The 21,250-nt window shown below is 33.7% G+C and overlaps 1 protein-coding gene across 2 annotated transcripts in view; it reads right to left on the bottom strand.

Annotated features, from left to right (window-relative positions):
* The window catches only part of LOC119635605 (lachesin), a 48,086-nt gene extending 29,407 nt beyond the window's left edge, over positions 1-18,679 (bottom strand). The window contains exons 1-2 of one of the 2 annotated variants that reach the window (XM_038030486.1): positions 18,182-18,679; positions 17,060-17,803 (exon numbers count right to left, since the gene is read on the bottom strand). In XM_038030486.1, the coding sequence (XP_037886414.1) occupies positions 17,060-17,612 (553 nt within the window). In that variant the 5' untranslated portion in view covers positions 17,613-17,803; positions 18,182-18,679. The remainder of the gene's footprint in view (positions 1-17,059; positions 17,804-18,181) is intronic. The other variant, XM_038030487.1, reaches the window with a different exon arrangement.
* Between the last annotated feature and the right edge of the window lie 2,571 nt (positions 18,680-21,250).

Below are 21,250 nucleotides of genomic sequence, written 5' to 3'. Positions count from 1 at the left end.
AAAAAAAAAAAAACATTTTACAAATTTCATATTTACTTAATGCTCAGGTATTACTGCGCATTTATGTTTATTTTTAAATGCCTTCGAAAGCTACAAACCAACGACCATCTTAGTTTATTCCTTCATTTAAACCTTTTACGACTTAATATTTGTAACTCTGGCATAATCTTTGATACGATGCGTGATAGATAAGCCTATGGAATCATACATAAGTACTTATTGCGTGAAAATGGGTAAGGAATTAATGTAGAATTTCTCATGTGCAAGAGTAAGCAGTTTTGTTTCATAGAGTCGCGATATAATAAAGAGAAAGAGAGAGGGAGAGAGAGAAAGAGAGAGGGAGAGAGAGAGTCATGGAGAAAGAGAAATTTATAACAAAAATAAATAATAATCTGCGTATAATAGTACAATAGAAACTGTTTGCGATAAAAACACTTTTCTTTTTTCATCATCAATACGAACTTTGAAAACAATATACACGATACGTTCGATATCCGGACGTATGCAATTATTTATAATCCATACCAATAAAGAAAACAATCAAACCGATTACATTAATGGCAGTGAAGTTGATTTTCTGCATTTACTGCAGATGGACTGGATGGCCGCATCTCTCTTAATCATATCAAACTGCATGTCGTTGTTGCACAATTTATTAAGTTGTTAATTGGAATGGATAAGAGTTAAATAAAAACACTGTACAATATTAACGAGAAAGCATTAAAGCTAGATATATTTATATATATATATATATATATATATATATAGGGCGGTACACTTTTTGGTAAAATTATTGATACATTGGTGCAATATTTACAGGATCGAAGAATGCACAAAAAAAAAAAAATAATAATTTATTTAAATTGCAATAAAGGGCTGACTAAAGTCTGCATAAACTACACGCTGTAGAGTAAATACATTTAAGCGTAAATAATCTGAATTTACTAGAGTTGAGATTACCAAGCGTAATAATAATAATTTTCCATATTTTCTATTTAAACAAAATAATAAAAACATAAATAACATCATGTTATCAATCAAAATTTTGCAAGCATATGGGTTAAGAAGGCAGCCACTGTACCACACCGTAAAAAAGTGCATTTGTTACAACTTCTGTGCGATGAAACGAAAGGCTATAATATTGTAATATTCCCGCAGGCTGCTAAGCATATAATCAACTATTAGAAAAACAAAAAAAAAAATTACTTTTGAAAAATATTAAAAAATTCAACAGCGATACTAATCTCATGAGATATCTTTAATTGAAGGGACTCTGGGGAAAACACTGCAATGGACACATTTGAATTAAAAAAAAAAAAAAACAAATAAAAATTCTATGTTGAGTCACGGCGAACTCTATGCTACCATATGATGGCTCTTGAAAATAAAGCGTCATATGAAAAGAGGTTGAAGAAATGGTCCGAATAAAAGCGATTCTGTGCGTGCTTAAGTCAAAGTTTGCCGTTGTACCAAATTTCATTCAAACATCTGAACATTTCCAGCCTGTAGATTGAACAAATAAAGTGAGACGGAAAGATGGACAGACACAAGCTTAGATCGATGGAAAAAGTGATTCTGAATCAATCGTCGTAATAAAAGGCGGGTTTATCTCAAGTCCTGCTGGCTATTGCGTACATCCGCACAAACTTAGTAAGCTCTTGTACTACAAATGCCGTAGGGAATAACAGTTTTTGAAAAATATTAAAAAATTCAACATCGTTGCCACTTTCGCGAACCATCTCCAATTAAAGAGACTCACGGGAAAGTACTGTAAGGGACAAATTCGAATTGAAGAAAAAAAAAAATCATTTCATCTGCAAACCTACAGCTATCAGAGGGATACGGAGAATAAATTCAAGTTTTGTTAATTGTTGTTTAACTGGCGACCACTTTAACGAAAACATTTAATTTTAAGGTTGGCTTCTGTAACACAATAATTGTTAAATTAATTTATAGAAAATTCCGTACTACGTGTTTCCACGAAGAGAAAATAGATTTTTTTTAAAGACATTGAAAAACGAGAAGAAAGTGAAATCGACTTTTCAGAAAAACGCGTTCAAACTTCTGACAAATGTCATCGACATGTTCTTAGATCCTTCACCATTTGTGGTACAATCGTTGCAGAATCACTTTCAGAATCGAGCTAAGCTTATCTGCCTGCCTGTCCCTCTGTCCATGTACTCTTGTGTTCAACCTACAAGTCGTAATTTTTAAGATGTCTTGATGAAATTCGGTTCCGCGACGTATTATGGCCAAAGGATGAACGCTGAAAGAAAGAAACAGGGCTCGGTTACAGCCTAGTGAACTGCACTATAGCCACGGACCAGGTATGAACGAACGGCGGACACCGATCGCGACTCTTATCCACTCGGCTATGTAGCTGATCTTTATACATGAAAAACATAAACTCTTTCCAAAGGACTTTCTTAGTATATAGTGGAGATTAGAAATCAACAGATTTTCGGAACGGACTCATTTGACGCAGAATGTCTTTTCGGAGCGCTTGTGGAAAAGTCTGAAATTTCAAGCAAAAAAATGTGTCGTTCAGATAATGACTTTTTCCACATATTCTGGAAAGTTCGAAGCGTCTATTAGATCGTAAAAATAAGTCTCAAAACCGCGCTTGCTGTGACCTTTCACGATGCGAGTGTATTCTACAGCTTGCTTCGTTTTTTGGTGTACATCTGTGGGGTATAGAAACTAATTTCATTTTCACGTCCCTTACAAATACAACAAGCTCAGAGCGCATTTTCGCCTTTAACTATTACCGGCTGAGAGGCCATTTCCTTTAGGGTGATATATACTGATGGACAAGCACCTAATGTGTGGTATCTGAACTGAAGGTTGAAAGCAAAAGCATTACAAGTAATAGCGAATACTGAAAGCATTGTGGATTGCATCTTCACAATGGTATTGTAACAAGAAGCTTCCAAAGTCATTGTACTGTATAGAGTGAAACTAGCAATTTTTTGTAACCTGTAGGTTAACAATCAGGTAATATAATGCAGTGTGCAAATACGTACTTTCTGAAAACTATTATTGAGTTAAAAACATGTACATACACATGTATGTTATATGCATACTTAAAGTCCCTTAAGAAATTCGAACGATAATTTAAAGGAGACAAAGAGAAAAAAAAGGAAAACGAAAAAAAGGACAAGCAAAACAACATATTACACAAAAACTGATGTACCTCATGGATTAAGTTTTTTTTTTTGTTTTTTTTGTTTTCTTTTCGTATTTGTGGTGATGCTCTTTTACTTGAACACTTGTGTACATGCCCGCATGTATACGTGTTTAATGTATTCCTTCCATTTCCTTATAATAGTTTATTTTAATACCTGTGTGTCGTTTGTAATGCACTTAACACCTAGTCCAGGTACTTGACCCTTTGGTGTAGTGGTCAAAAATAAATGACCGTTACTGGAAAAGCAAGACTCAGACCATCATCGTCTACAGTTCAAGAGAATATAAACACATATTCTTGTGCATAATTATTGTTATTGTATGTATAGATATGCATGTCCATCTATGTTTTCTTTGGCCATTCTTTAAAGTAAAACAAGTTTTTTATCTTTTCCTTTTTCCTCCTTCTTGCTCTTTTTTTTACACTTAAGACTCTTACCATGAACCTTGTCATTATAACAATATTAGCAACAACTCTTCATTTGCGTTCATAAGAACGTACAACACTGTTCAACACTCCGCAAAAGGATTGACGAAACACACTCTACGCTCCATTTGCCAGTCAAGGAATTAAGTATAAGTAGCTAAAAACTACTTAAAGTTTGTTGAACGAACGATGAAAAATGAAGAAAAAAAAAAAAACAAAAAAAAAAGAAACAAGAAATGTCTCTGTTTCACTGATCCTTAAAACTCAAAAACGGAATATTCATTTTGGAACACAACGGAGCAAAGCAAGGCAAACTTTGGCCAAAAGCCAAAGATTACATTGCAATTAACCTTTGTTTAAAGGAAGAAGAAGAAATAAAAAGAAAGCAAAAACTTTTCTCGTTCAAATTTGAATTCGGGCAATATATTGCTGTCCTATGACTATCGCAAGGGAATAGTGATTTAAAATAAATAATAAATTCAAACTCCTGCGGAATAAAATTTAAAGTAAAAATAACATGGAAGTAACGGCTTCTTACACTTTAGTAACACTGTAATAACATTTTTCATCTTCTTACAAACTAAACTCAAACTTCTAAATGATGTTAATTTTTATATGCATCACCGAAGGATGAGAAGTATATTTATTTTTGTCGAAACACCCAGAAGCAAGTTTCAAAGCGATTTCCCCCCATCTGTTCGTTTGTGTAATGTCTGCAGTAAACATTCTCCTACAACAACCAGAAGCAAGCTTCAGAGACCGCCGCTCCGCCTCCCTCCAACAAATGTGTGCATTTTTGATTGGCATCAAATTTTGAATCGATTTAATCACGTCAGTCCGTCCGTCCGTCCGTCCGTGTAACGTCGAGTGTTAACATTCCCCTGAGCGCAAAATTGAAGCTATCACCTGCAAATCCGAGAAATATTGGAAGCTTTTGCAACGGCGTTGTAGGCGTGTCCTTTGAAAAGCCTAAGTCAGTTTCAAATTCTTTCACAAATTCCTAGCCGCGAGAATGTTTACCACAAATACTACACAGTTGGGTAGACGGACAGATGGACAGACGAACTTCATCAAGATTGTACGAAACTTATGGGGTTTTTGAAAATTACTTCTGGGCTTTGTTAAGATTTTGACCAAAAATTTACAATTTTAATACGCCATAATATTGGGTGCGTCAGGTCAATTTTTTCGAGTGTTGTGGCTTCCTGCTCGACGGTGCAGCAAAACCTTTTGACAAAATCAATATGCAATATAGCGGGCGTTCATGCCTTGGTTATGGGTATAAGTCATTTTCAAGTCATATACAAAACTTATTTGAAATGATCAAGCAAGAATAAATAAAGTCTTTGCTTTACAAAACAAGCACCGTGCCATGTATATCCATCTCCTGAGGATAAGCAATCGAAAGGTGTGAAAAGTTTTAATTAAAATATAGTAAAGTGTTACTGATTGAGGTAAATATCGAGAAATGTATAAATCTCGCTGTCGAATGATTTATTTATTTATTTGCTTTTATTCTTAATTTCGATGAAAGTTCACTTTCTCCTCTCACGGTACTTAAATCTAAAATCGTTACTTCCTCGTTTATCTTATTTAATTCAAAAGTATTTGCAATACGTTCAAGTGCTCAAAGAAGTTAATGGTGGTATGGTGGCGGTAGGTAACATTCACCCTGGTTATCAATAGAAACACTTAAAATTCTGCAAGAGTACATATATGCGTGTAAATACATGAATGTGTATGTGTGTGTATGTGTGTGTATTTAAATAAAAAGTAAGCACTTAAATACGTATTTATCTTTTCTTCTTCTTATTTGCATTTTCTTTTCTTTTTTTTTTTTTTTTTCCTTTTTAAGTAAATGCGTATGTCTCTGAGGGAGGGAGCAAACGAGCGAGCGAGTGAATGAGTGTAGGTTAAATTACTTTTTAAAAAGTCAATTACATAATATTATAGTTTCTATGAAGATTTCAATAGCGATAAATCACACACACAACACGTTTGCCTTAAAAAAGAGAAACTCTGAGAATTTAATCTCGGATTAAATCGCTGGCAATGTAAGTGTCATTTACGCACACACACACACACATACACATATATATATATATATACATACAGCCATTAACGTATATACACATGTACACTAAGCATGCATTAATAAAACAGTGTGACTGCACTCATTTCAAAAGCGTACGGCTGGCCAACAAACATATCAAATTGTGTTGCTATTGTCGTTATTGTTCTTGTTGTTGTTGTTGTTGTTGTTGTTACTGTTGTAGGTATTGTATTTTATGTACGTGTAAGTATTTAAAGATTATGTGTATATATATTAGTGTGTATGTGCATGAGTATGTATGAATATATATATATATATGTGTTTCATTCTACAATACAAACATCAACAAAATGCAAAATCAAAAGCCTTGTTGTTTGGCTTTCAAAAAGGATGCTGAGCAGAGTTTCACACTTTATTTCGTGAAACCTATAATTTTGCCATAGAATCATCATATCCTCGAGCATTAGACGAACAGTGGCGAAGGGCGGGGAGGGGAAATACGCCGTACGGAGTAACGTAATATGTGGAAGGAAGGAAAGGAATAAACAAACGAACCCTCCCGGTTTATAACAAACACAACCTAGCAAAACAAAAACAAAAACAAGCAATAACAAGAAAAAAAAAGACATGAGCATACAGCACACAGAAACGCATACACATGTGCAAGCAAATAAACATAGATGTATGACAATCTTCTCAAAGTTGTTAAGCAGCAACCGTAACCGTAGCAGACGACAAAGATTCGACAACTTTAGCACGCGCAATTTGCTTCCGCAACTTGAAAATGTGCTCAAGCAAGCAAATGGGTGATATATATATATATATATATATATATATGTACCTATATACATTCGTACGCACGCATTTACTAACATTTATCCTACCATGTACGGACAAGCAAACACATACACAGGACAGCGTATACAAGTCCGCTGTAGAGTAGAGTCTTAATGAAAAGGTGCACAAAGCTGTATATACTGAAGGGATACACAATATAACAAACAGCAAAAACAAAAGGAAATAAAAAATAGTATTCGAATATGTTTGTTGGGAGGCATATTTGTGTGTTGTGTGTATGTGTGTGTGTGTGTGTATTTGTGTGTTTATATGTATTCATGTTCAGATACATATAGATATATATATATATATATATATATATATATATATGTGCATGTGAGAGTGCAATGGTTAGAAAATAAAGAGGCAGCCGTGACTAAATGCAAACAATTTGCAACTAATGTAAACAAAATTCAAACAACAACAAAAAAAAAAAAACAAGAAAAATACACGAAAGTACATAGATATGTATATAAAACGTGTAACGCTTTCGTATAAGAAAACTACATGTACATATACGTACAGACGTAACATATCCGTAGCAAAAAGGATTGTATTGCTTTGTACAGAAAATTATTGAAAAATTCAGGCTAGAAAGGCGTTTATGTTTATTTCGTCCCTTTACTTTTCAGCCAGTTTGTCTCTCTACGGTTTCCTTGTAAACAATAGTCTTAAAATAATGGCGGCATGAGAACAATAATAATAATAATAATAATAATAATAATAATAACAACAACAACAAGCGAAACAACAATAAAAACAACAACTGAAATGTGAACGTTTGTCAGTTTATATAAATTACAAGGTATTCCTATAATAAGGCACAAAAAATGCAAAAAAAAAAAAAGAAAAAAAGAAAAAGAAACGAGCTATGTTAGGCCGTTACTAAGTATTGTGTGAAAAAAAAAAAAGAATGAAAATAAATGTAAACAAACATACTGAGCGACTGAGAAAAATTCAATACAAAAACACTATAACAATAATACTAAAAATACATGTATACTTATGCATGTGTACGCAAATACGTGCGCGTCCACGTTAACACTAAGGGTGGCAGGACTCGTACCTCCCCTCTTTGTCGAGTTCTAATATTTTGTATATAAAAAAACTTTTCAAACATTTATTTTCGGCATAAAAACAAAAAAGAAAAGAAAGAGAAAGAGAGAAAAACTGCTGTAAACGATTAAAGCTTTTATTAAAAGTTTGTTTTTTTTTTTTTGCTTTCTTTAATGCTCGATGAACCTTGCTGCCTGCCGAAGTGCTTTAACGACTCCAAGTCCTCATAAAGGCAAAAAGATTTGTCTTAAATGGATTTACTAAAACACTACCTACACTACCCACACTACCTACGACGTATCCTTACAAGTTAAAAAGCAAACAAAAAAATTTTCATAAGATTGAAAACAAGATATGATTTTCCACAGTTTTCTTAAATGATGTAACAGAGATATTTTAATGAAGCTTAAAGGGCAAATTGCTTTAATTAAATCCTAAGAGTCTTTTATATATAATTTGTTCGGAATTCTGCATTTCTATAAAGCGAAAGGACGCAAAACATTAGCGGACTTCGTTGCAAGTCCTCGCTAAAATAAAAAATTTATATGTATGGTCAGCTAAAGCCTCTAGATTTTCACAAAGGTTAAATAATTTAGATTTAGGTCTTTTAACAGACGGACTCGAACGATTGTTTCACGATCCTTGCTAATAAATTTCATCTCCAGCCGCAATACGAAGTCAAAAAATGTTTGGTGATATCACATCCCCTCACCCATCCACCCACACTTCAAGCGGATGCATTTCCGAAAAGGGATGCATCAGTCATAAACTCAGCTCAAAAAATAAACCAAGCTTTCGCTGGGTGAGTTGGAAAAGGTTGTTCTTATACTCTCTCTCTCTTGTTTTTATACTCTCCACGTGAAAACATGACCACACCAAGAACATATAGGCTTAACCAAAATTAAATTCTGAATCGATTTAAGCACGTCCGTCTGTCCATCAGCTCGTGTGTCCAACTGTGTAGTATCTGCGGCAAACATTCTCCCATTAGCCAAAATGAACGCCTACCTATTTGGAGAAGAATTTGCAATTGATTCAACCCGCCCGCAGGTCTATGCAACAAATATCGCGAATATCTCTGCGTTCTGTGTTTATTATTTTGCACTCATAGACTACAACACATGCACAATATTAATTTCCACTTTTGTTCTGAAAATGGAAAAAGAATTCTTCGTAAATGCTCGCAATTCCCAAAAGCCACTTATGGAATACGGATTACTTTTTACTAACATTTTACAGGAACGACCTAGATACCACGCCATTCGAGGCCATATGTCATGAAGAGTAAATAAATGCTCAGGATTCCGTCACTTTTTTAAGGGCGCTCGATTCTTTTAATACTACAGTGGATGGATCAGATCCACTTTTAAGTTAACTCAGCAATTCCTAAACGCTTCATGTTCGGTCAGTTGAAGTGTTTGACCAAATCTCTGATTCCAACGATCGGTTTGTGGCAACAAGATGGGTCTCCAAATTCAACTTAGCGATGCGAGCTCATTACAACACTCTAGCTGTTATCCTCATATACGATAAAGTTCGCATAAACTTAGCCGTTTACAGTTAAATAATTTCTAAATATTCTTGTAATTAAGAATAACAGTGGATGAATACCTTACAGTGTGCCTGATATATGCTTCCAAACGTTGGTAACATAACAAGTAAGTAAATTATATTCGGCCGTGACCGAGCCTTTTATATCCCGTCACCGCTTAATGTTAATCAATGATAAGAAGACTTTGTTCGGTCTATGCAGCTCCTTTCTGGGTGCCATAAACGTTTTGATATAAGAACTAAATCTCAATACTCTATAATATTGAGTAAGCGTGACCGATTTTTACCATTTACTTTCTACAGGTGCTGCATGGCCACGCACAGAATATGAATGCATCTGCTGCGGTTTATAAATAACGAACAAAAAATCAAATTGTTTTTCTTTTTAAAAAAAGAGGTTGTTTCAGATTATGTTGTACTAACGTTGTGTCCTTTGACCGACTTGGCTCAAATTCAATACCCACCTGCGTGCAAGAACTTTGAAATTTTTTGTGCAAAATTTTAAGCCAGAGAGGTGCAACCGGCAGGAGAATGTTACACGGACAGACAGTTAGATGGATAAGTTTAAATCGATTTAGAATTTGATCAAGAATATATCGATTTGTCTGGTCCCCGAAGTCTCTTTTCGGACGTTGCAGAGATCTTTACTAAATGAAAATCCCCCCTCATCCTTAGGTGATGGATATCATTACGATATATTTCCATGTCTCGATGGTGTGCGTAAGCAATTGAAAATATTCTTAACATTCCGACAGAAGGATGTCCATATTACAAAAGCACTAAACGCAGCACATGTCATCTTCTTCGATAACTATTATTAAAAATAAAACTGCTTCCAACACTATCTGGCCTTCTCGCAAGCATGTACATGAACTCTCAAATGAAAAACGAAAGACGACCATATAATCGAAATGTCACAATGTCTAAGTTGATTGTATAAAGTACATCTATTGGCCGAAAATATGATTCACATGTCGTATCAACTACAATTTCATAACACATCTGCTGTCCTTGTCTTTTTTGTCTTTGCTTTCATATCTAGTTATATGGTTGGCTGGTAGTTAACCAACTGGTACGACACAGGCTTTGCATACACTATGACCTTACTATTACCATTAATCGATACAAAGATCATAAGGTCATAAAGGATAGAGTATCACCTTGCCCTCGCTAAAAGTAGGCTAACTTCTCTAGATGTATATTAATAATATTTTATATACCAATATGTATTTATATATACTTATATAGGTGTATGTAAAGGGACGCGAAAATTTCAAGCCAAACATTGTTTCGAGAAACACGATTTCAACATTTCAAGCAAAGAATTTGAAATACATTTTTATTCTACCTCCCATTTGCATTGCATCCATCATACAATTCGTTTCGTGGCTATGCAGGCCTTGGCTTTCTATAAGCATCGCAGGATTTTGATTTACCATTTTCTTCCCCGCAATTGCTTTTTACACACTGTACGGCTTGTGGAGCAGGATATATTAAGGTTATGCGGACGGATGAAGCAACCCAGAAAGACTTGACAGAGCCACTTTCTGAATCGATTTCAGCTCGTTTGTCCCTCTGTCCGTCTTATTTCCTCGTATTCAAATTGCAGGTCGTAGGTTTTGAGATATTTCGATGAGATTTGCTACACTGACGTTATTTGGCCGAACAAGTTTGGATCGAACCATTTTTACGACCACATCCCATATAAGAAATCATAATTTCATTTTCAGAATTTTGCTAAGGTTAGACTCTGTTGACGTTTGCATATCCCCTCCGATCTGAGAGTTTCTCCTTCGAATTTATATAAAAGTATCTAAGCAATCTTGCTTGTTCTACTCAAAAATTTATCTAGTGTTAAAAAAAGGTAATCGAATACGGGAAACGTTTGAAGTTTTACCAAGAAACGGGATCGGTTTAGAGCCTCTCTTCGAATATAAAATTGATGCGTACCATTTAGTGTTACCGGTAAAGAAAAATAATTCCTTTATATCAGCTCTGTGCCAGTTAGTCTTTAGCAAATGCTGGCAGAAATGTCCAACATGCCTTTGCTAAATAGAAAGAGAAATTTTCAAATTTCCAAAATATAATTTACGCTCGGAGAATTTTGATAAAACCTTTAAATGCTGAAACTATTAGGAAAGTATTTACATGTTTCAATCTAAGCTACAATGCTCTTTTACATGTTTATTCGATTCTTTGAAAAGTAATTAAAATGCATGAAAAGTACACCAACGCGTATAAAGCAAAACATAGAAAACAAAAATATTATCAACGGCACTAGCAGCAAGGATTTAAATTCAAGCGATCTATGAGCCGTAAAATAACACTGGTCTACAAAAAAAAAAATTATATATATATTTTTTTTCAATGGCAACAATAAACTTCGCAACTATATTATAATTTTACTTTTAAATATTTATCTTAGTCAGGAATTTTTAATTCTCTTGAAAAAAAATTGCCTTTGACAAAAAACTTACCTTTGACAAAAAAAAAAAAAACACGGAGTGATGTTTGTGTATAGAATCGAGATAAACAAATTATTTTTTGTAAACACATACTATTTGGGCATTTGCAGTGGATTTAGAAAGACTGCGACACACGTAGGTTACTTCGATTTTTGAATGAACATTGAAATGTATAGGATGGTAATAAGAACGCACCAAGGCTCAAGTAAAAATAATTTGTTATATGGGAAATGGTCGAAAAGGTTTGTCCGATTTAAACGATTTTCACTTAAGTTGCACCCTTGCATCGCATTTCATCAAAATTCCTATAGAGAAACTGCGACCTGTATGTTGCACACAAGAATGCAAGTTGGGCAGAAGGACATACAGACTTAAAGGGAGTATGTTTCCCACCAGAAAGTGATTCTGAATCGACTTGTTTAATAAAAGATAGATCCATCTCAAAGTCCTTCCTTAAAGGACCATTGTACCACAAATGATGTATGGCATAATTAATAATTATTGACTATGAACTTTCAAAAAAAACAAAAAAAAGTCACTTCAATGAATAAATTTTCATTTGTTCAATCATTTTTCATCTGCTTCATAGAAACTGAGTGGGAATATAACGCAATTTTTCGCTGTTGCACAGTGTTCTTGCTTTGAAAAATGTAAACGTTTGCAGAGTCATTTATCAGTTAAGTCTTTTGTAAAAAAAAAAAAAAAAAAACAAGTTTATGATGAATACATGAATAAATTTGATACTCAGTGCATTCCCGGAACCCCTCAGCACAAGGTTAATTGGTTGAAAAAAATTTTACGCAAAATCACAGAAATTTATATAAATCACATTTTGATATTTCGGGCACAAATGAATGAACGCAGTTGAAAAATAAAATATATATATATATATTTGAAATAATTTTAATATTTTCATATCATACATTTTTAACTAATCCTCTCTCTTATTATTCAATTCAATTTAATAATAATTTTTAATATCAGACTATTCCGTTTAGTTGACTGATTTTTCATTTCTGCTAAATAAACACACACATATGTGCATGTGTATGTGGATATGGCGCAAGTGTTAAAAAAAAAAAAAGGAAAAAACATTTAATTTAATTAAATTTCTTTTTAACACATCTAATAAGCAATTTTCAAAAGTACTCTTATCGTCACTCTTGCATAAAAATTAGACATTATGCATGCAAGCAGCGCGTAGTGTGAGGATAGTGGCCGAAGCCCTCTTTTTAAAATTCATTTAGCATTCAGCGAGTCATTCATTCGAACCCATTAGCATATAACATAAAGTTGAGGGTGTTGCAAAATTCTTTAGAATCAATTTCACTTAAAATTGAAATTTGTTTATACGGCATATTTTACGGTGTTTTAAGCAAATCACGCACAATATTGGAAAAAAATACTTGAAATTTTTTGCCACTACCGTAATCAGTGCTATTTAGTGGGGAAAATAATACTATGAAAGAGTTTTTCAAAAAACTTTCTACTTTACACAGATAAGGGTATCGAAGAGGAATAACATTTTGTATATGTGATGAAAAGCTGCTCTAGAGCATGAAATGAAAGCAAATGGAAAATGTAACTAGAAAAGCTGAATCCTTTTTACTCTTAAATATACATATGTATGGGCAATATATTAAATACTCTGCGCTACTTCGCTTAACATCGCTGCTCAATCAGGTCAACGCCATTTCATAGGACTACTTTTCAAAATAGGACTTCATATGGTAAGTGGTCCGATCACAGCATATGAGTTTATCAAATTTCATTAAAATATCTCCAAAATTTGCAACCCGTAGCTGGTTAAGTAGAGGATGGATAGACAGACAAGCCAGCTGAACTATTTCAAGTTCCTCAAAATGAAACATTATATGGAAAGTGATCGAACAAGTGATTCGATCCCTGCGACCTGTAGTTTGACTGCAGACGGACAGACAAAATCAATTCAAAATCTAGTCTAGTTGCGAATGTAATTCCGAATCGACGGTAAGTATAAAAGTTGGGTCTAACTTCTTCTGAGTGTTACATACATTTGAACAAACTTAATATAGCCTTGTACAACAAGTAGTATAGCGTCTAATAAAACAAACGGACAATGTAACTAAAAAACTAAATCCTCTGCAGGTAGAAAAGCAAGCAAATAAAAAAAACAAAATTTTAATTCAAGTCCGAAATGATCGATCGTATCGGCACAGATGATTAGAGAGATGATCTTCCTTAAGAGACTTTTCGATAATTAAAATCTGCTGAAGAATGTAAACTATCGATCAAAATGTATGAAAATTTTGCTTATTTTCGGTTAATGAACATATATATGGATCTATGACGGCCACGAAACTGAGAAAATTCATGTCAACCATCAATTTTCAAAGGGTAACAGCTTTACAAAAATAAGATCAGGTTTCATGTACCTTAGAGAGCAAGCAAAATGGTTACCGGAACGATTTATTATTTTAATTTTAACATATGGCTATTGTAGCCTGGCCGTGACGGGAGAAATTCCCTTCATTCATCAAGGTTAACGATCAACGATCAGGAAAATCTAGACGGGTTTAATGTGGTAACAAAGGTGCAAGGAAAATACCTTTTTAAAAATCGATTTACATAAGAGATCTTGTCACATACCCCATATACATGCTATACATGTCAGTAAGATGTCCATACCTTCCGCGAAATAACCTAAAGACCTATGAGAAAATCATAATAATCTAGAAGCGTATAAACCTGTTTTCAATTTTTTTTTTTTTTTTGAATAACCTTTCATCACTTATAAAAAGCATTTAAATACAAAATGTGGGGAACACATTGCTTGTGGATGACTTTTTGATATTAGAATTTTGGTTTTCTGGACTTCGGAACATATGGCCTGCACGAGAAATTGCTATTATAAATCCAATATTATCAGTAAATTATTGCTGTGATGGCCTTCTTTACGTTTATCTTACAGCATAATAATTACATAAATTTAACGCAACATTTGTAATCTTGTTCTTACTTCCTCATCAAAAACTGCAGGTCTTTTATTGACGTTGTGTTGACGAGTGTTATAAGAACTGGCAAAGTATACGTAAAATGGATAATGGCAAAGAAAGTGATCTTCGCCTTTGCATGTGAACATTATGAAGACATAAAGCCTAAAGGCAAACATCTGCTTAAGATGTTGCAAGTTGTTTAGATAATTCAAACTCCAACTCAGGCGAACTTCAATTCAGAAACTGGAGCTAATTTGAGGGCGAAAAATCTTTTTCCGTGGAAAGTAAAAAAATCACTCAATAATTCTCTGGTCTGACACAGAAGTGACAACAGTATCGATAAGCCCACGACTCCTTAGTAGTACCAAATTTTAGCCGGTACCCGCCAAAATTTCATGACATTTAGTAACATAATTTCTTTAGTGACATAATTCTTTTGATCGCTTTAGAAGGCTTCTTGCTGGTTCCTCTCCCACTCGCCTGACTAACGATTTGACTCTGAAGTGTTGTGATGAATCCACGTTTCATCCATTATCCCATACCGCATGGTATGGTTCACCTACATACTAACAGCATGAAAAGTAAGCAAAGGCGAATCCGAGTTTGAACAGAACTTTTCCATGGACAAATGCTCAAGGAAAATAGTGAATATCCTGCTTTTAGATTTAGATGTCAACTATCTTTAGCAATTTCACTTTATAGTCCTCCAAAACTATTTTTTCGACATGTTTATCGGAACAACTGCTGTCGATTTTATGCAATCAGAGCGTTCAGCATCGTCTGTATCCGTAGCAAACCATCTACAGATTTATTTTCTCGACAGACTAGAATCACCTTAACGTCTTTTAAACCAATGCTGATTCTGATTCAAATGTTTCCATCATCCATCATGTTGGGAACGTAGTATGACTAAAACAGCTGTAAATTGTAAGCAACGCTTTTTTTGGCCAAATCGAAGAACAATAAAAAATTTGTTGTCTTTGCTGAGAGAAAATCGGCCACTGTATCAATCAAAAACAAAGATCCGCACAACATGGATGTTTTTAAAATCTATAACATTTTAATTGATCCGCTTATTGATGGATGTGGCTACTGAAACCCTATGGTTTTAGCTTAAATGAAAAGGCTGCTATAGACGCAGGGGAAGTTCGATATGATGATACAACGCTTTCTATCAAATATGCCCCCCGTTGATGCTTTTCGGCTAATTCGGACAAATATCACACAGCAATGGAAGGATGAAATAGTGCGAGCTCAAAAGTGATCGTTTCTTTTGTAATATTCTTCTCTTCACGACATTTGAACCCCAGTCCGATGCCAAATTTTCCACATGGGAAATTAAAATACTCCACAAATTCACGAGCAATCATACGCACGTAACATCTACTTAAAAGAGATCCGAGCAATTCCGTCTGACGCTCGTGCGGAATGCAGCACAGCGCTATCAGCTGAGCACGTAGTTGTCAAATGCAGGATATTTGACAACAATAGACAGCATTTTTCCATTTTCCGCATTACAATAACCTTTTGGCAGTTCTTCATGCTGGCAATTATGTTCATCTCGAACAGTTGACTTTCTTTGTCAAATCTGCTGATTTTTCCTTTTAATTCAATTTGATTCGCTTTTATCTATTACTTGCTTTTATTATCTCGCTATATAATTAACATTAAATGCAGGCAAACCTTTTGATCAATTTTTAGGGAATAAATCCGGAATTGACGATTTTTTCATCTTCCTGTCGCCTAATAAAAGAGACCTGCATCACCAATTTTTCCTGAAAAAATCATCTTAGCCGCTGCTATCAACTACAAACTCAAAAAATCAATTTATATTAAAAATTCGTCAACTTACTGGATATATAGGTCTTATTGTTAACGGGCCTAGTCTGTTCACCTAAACAAATATTATATTAATTTAATAAATACTTTTTCCGTCTAACTGTGCTTAGCAATAGATTTCTTTCAATTAGGTAATGGATGACGGGTGTTTAGAGGTCGTTTTAATTCTTCGCTTGTAATAATATTTTCTCACTTGTCTTTGTTTTATGCGCAATCAATAACAAATAATTGAATGTAAGCCAAGTTTGTAGCGAATATTCAGGTTTACTGCAACAAAGAAAGAGACGAGAAAAGGTAAACGTAGAAAATGAGAATAAGCGGGAGTCACGAAACTTGTTTAGCCTCTCGTTTTTATTTCATTATTTTTTTTTTTTTTGTTTTCTGCTTGGTTGGATTATATGACTGTTATTTTTTAGTTTGGTCACAGTGGGTGACTCAACAAATACTTATGCATATTAAATGTGTACACATATGTAATATTTTCCACTATTTATTTAAAAACGCACTATAAAAAAAAGAAACTTGTCATTAAGCCCTTCTACTTAATACCTAGTTCATTTTGAACACAGGTCCGGTGGTTGCTCGAACACAATATATATAATATGTATGTATGTATTGATATGAGTAAATGAAAAATTCATGAAAATGCTATCTATTTATATGTAATTACCTGTTGGTAAAATGGCGTTATTCTCACGACGCCAGGTAATAGTTGGCGTGGGATAACCACTGGCATAGCATTCCATTTGTACTTCACTACCTTCGCTAGCCACTAACGATTGCGTTGAATTATCAGAGATAACCGGTGGACGACGTACAGATAATTTCACATTTGCACTAACTTTATTTACCACTGATATAACCACTTGGCATGTATAAGTGCCGGCATCAGTTTCCTGAATGTCCTTAATTTGCAGTCTGTACGTGGAAGCGCTAGGTTCATAACGTAATGCGAAACGTGAATCTCTCATAACTAATGTTGAGCCGGATGATAAGAAAACAGGTTCACCATCAGTTTTGGTCCATTGAACTGAATACTCTTTCGCATATTGTACGGAACATTCGAATTCTACAGTGCCGCCAATATCCTTAATCTGCTCTTGCGATATATATGATATTGTTGGTGTTCGCTGCGCATGTGTACTTTTATTAGCCAAAAAGCTCAACAATAGGATACACGCGGTATACCACAAATTTATATTGCTACTAATGGATACGTTCATGTTTGTACCGTTAAATGATCTACAGTTTCTATTAATTGCAATTATTTTAACGAATAGTGAGCAACGACGTTTTGATTTGTTTTCTTTTCAATGATGAGAACGATAATGATGATGATTGATGATACACACTCAATATGCACTCGTTAATAATTAATAGCGACACTATTTCTATATCTAGGGAATGTAGAGATCTAAAGATTATACAAATTTATTCAAGATTTATATATATATATATATATATTTATATGTGTATATAGAACAATACCTATATGCATATAACTATATATATATATATATATATAAAAAGTGTACCACACCCTAAGCTTATACTGTTTGCGATTTAAATTTTTTCTAAATATTTTTACTTTAATTATTTGTTCTTTTGTGTTTAATTTTTTTTTTTTTTTTTTTTTGCTCTTGCCGTTTCGTTTTTTTTTTTTAAATCAACTTAATAGTATAATATAATAAAGACATCTTCCGTTTACATATATATTTTTATTCTTATAAAATCCACAACAACTTGATCTTAAAACGCTTTCTCATCAACTATGCACACCATATAATAATACCTCTGACTTTCTTCCTTTCGTCAAATACAGATACGGTCTCGACGACGAGTGTCTGGAGATGCTCAATACGAACAACAACAATAACAGCAAAAAAAAAGCTCGTAAGAAGTTAGTTATTTTTCTTATTTCAAGCAGAGATCTTTGCTCTCTTTCTCGCGTCCAGAAAAGATCATTTAATTTTCTTAAGTAATATCATTGAGTCACACAAGACACTTGAAACTTCTCTTTTCTTGACTTTATTTTCTTTTTTTTTTTTCTTTTTTATTTTTTGTTTGGTTTATATTCTTTTTTTTTTGTTTTTGGTTTATGCTTTAAGCCTAGTTTCTTCTTTTCGTCGTTTTTCTCTGCTTAAGCTCTCAAACAAACACCTTACTTTATCGTTTCTCTGAACAAAAACGCGCACAAACAAGCAAAGCAAGCATAGAAAATACATTCGCGCCCGAACTATTCGCACTCTACTATCCGAGACCTATCCGTTCCGTTCAATCCCGTCCGTTGTTGTCTATGAGTTCTTAACGAATGATTTGAATTTTTGTTTAGCTTCTCTGTGCATGTACGTTGGTTTCGTTCGGTTGTTTCTTCTTTTTTTTTTTCGTTTTTTTTGAAATGAATGCCACACATAATAATTAAAGATGGCGCTCAACGGTATGCAAGGGAGCCAATGTTTTAAACGTATATACGAATGTATGCATTTTCGAAATGCATTTGTATTATATTTGTGCAGGTAAACATAATCTTCATTCGAAGCAATGTAAAGCCGATTTTTTCAATTTGTTATTTTATAAACTCATTAGCTAAGAAATTAGAAGTAATTTGTTTCTATGCAATGCAAAAAAGGAGTTCAAGGAGTTCAACAAGTTTAAATAGCTATCATAATCATAGCTGGAGCACAGGCATATATGTATACAAATTGAAGATGGAAGAGCTAAATAGAATTTTTTTGATTTAACATATCAAATATCCACGCTTTACTCTTGTTTTTTTTTTTTTTTTCTTTCCATTCAAACGACAGGTTGCTGACACGGTTACGTACGCATGGACGTGTGCAAACAATGCGATTTATTGCATATGATTCTTTTGTTTACGTAGTTTGATAAATACAGCAATGTATGCGGAAAATTTATTCATGTATTCTTCGGCGGAAAAACAACTCATCTTCCGAAGTAATCAATGAATCCAATCAATCAAATGTTTCCTCTTTCTTTCTTTCTTAATCAATTACTGGATTGCACTAAAGAAAGGGTTAAATTTTGTAAGCGTTTGACGACAATTAAAGCTGCACGACATTCCAGAAACGGAAAGAGAAAGCATCATACATCCAAGTAATGCAAACAGATGAAGATCCTTTCATCTCTAATATAACTCATCCATTTCTACCATTTGGCGGCGTCCGTTTGAAAAACCCATCCGTTGTAAGTTAGGATCGCAAATCGTTAAAAAAAAAAAACAATAATCGTATCTCAAGAATAAATCTGCTTGAACTTACTCATCCTTTTTTTCCATTCTTATTTCTTGTATATCACGATCGTAATATTCTGGATACTCTTCTAATTCATCTAATTTTTTTAAACATTTCTTCATCCACTTCATAAACTTCACCTTTAACACTATGAGCACATTTATCCAGCAAGAGCGGAATATTAAATCGAGTACTTATAATCAGTCGATATCTATCAAATAAAATAAATATATTATATTTCGATTTTGAAAAATATATGATAAGAATTAAGAGAAAATTTTGAAAAATAGGGTAAAATCGAACGCCAGGTCTATAAAAATTGTATAAAACTATTCAGGAGATGTACAAGGGGAGATAAATGCTTATTTTTTATACATATATATGTACAAGATTATATATTATATTTCAAGCTCTTCAAGCACTTGTACAAATATATGGTAAGAATTAAGAGAAAATGTTCAATATAAAAAAAAAAAAAAACGTAGTCTTGTTATAGTTGTTTTGATAGTGCGTTGGGTTTCAGACTAGAAAAGCGTGATTGACCATTCCTTACTTATTACATCTTATCATACCATGGCTGAAAGCGACATATCAGTGCCGGACGACATGCCATTTTGTTAACTTGGCCTCTTAACGTTTGGGAGCTTTGTCGTTTTTCTCAAAACCTCTTTACAAAAATTTTTAAGCGCTTTTTCTGCAAATTTTCAGTACGAAATTGGGAAAAGTAATTTCCGCAAAAAAATGCTATTTTATTAGTTTCAATCTGCGCTTTCTGAATATACCAAAATGAGAGGTTATCGCACATGCTGAAAGTCCCAACATTATATCACATCTGGCTGATGTGATATAATCTTCTTCCCCAAGAAGGCATAAAATAATTTGCGAACGAATGAAAAGAAATTAATTCAAGAAATCTTTAATTTAGGCGTCTTGTGGAACAGGAACGCAATCCAGCAAAGCAGTTCCACAGATTCGTTTTGTATATTTCTTTTACACACTAGAGGACATTGAAATCTGCAAAACTAATCCAAGCGTCTAGTAAGGTCCTCTATTCCAGACCTTACGTTTCAGAAAATACATAAAAACACAATATATAACTTCATATTAACAGCCTCGGAGATAACCACTTAGCTTAAAGTTAGCTTTCGCTTTCATATTCAACCGTTATTGTTAAATAGCTGAATGCAATAGCGACAGCTAAATTTTTCATACATGATTACGCCCGTTACTTTATTTGTTTATAGTTTGGCCAAAGCTAAAAAGAAAAACTTTTTTGGTTAGTTAAGAGTCTGGGTGCGTTTTAAAATGTCTATTAACTTATGAACCAACCTTCTTCCTCTTCTTTTAGCACCAATCCATTATGAATACAAGTGATCTACATCGATTTTTTTTTTCAAATCGTGATATTGTGTACTAAATTATATTATGTAAAATATTTTCGACTTCCTGCTGTGCGTACGATTTCACTTATGGTTCTCAGCCTTTTTCAATTTCGAATATTATGCAATATATATATTTTTATAAAAACCTAAATAATTATTCCAAATTCGTCCCAAAGGTGAATATGATTTTGTCATCCGCTTCCATTATGTATTTTACAATGTCTATAC

The sequence above is a fragment of the Glossina fuscipes genome, unplaced genomic scaffold (genome assembly GCF_014805625.2).
Source record: "Glossina fuscipes isolate IAEA_lab_2018 unplaced genomic scaffold, Yale_Gfus_2 27, whole genome shotgun sequence".
NCBI classification, from domain to species: domain Eukaryota; kingdom Metazoa; phylum Arthropoda; class Insecta; order Diptera; family Glossinidae; genus Glossina; species Glossina fuscipes.
The sequence above is the reverse complement of the archived record's forward strand: the minus strand, read 5'-3'. Positions and strand labels throughout refer to the sequence as shown.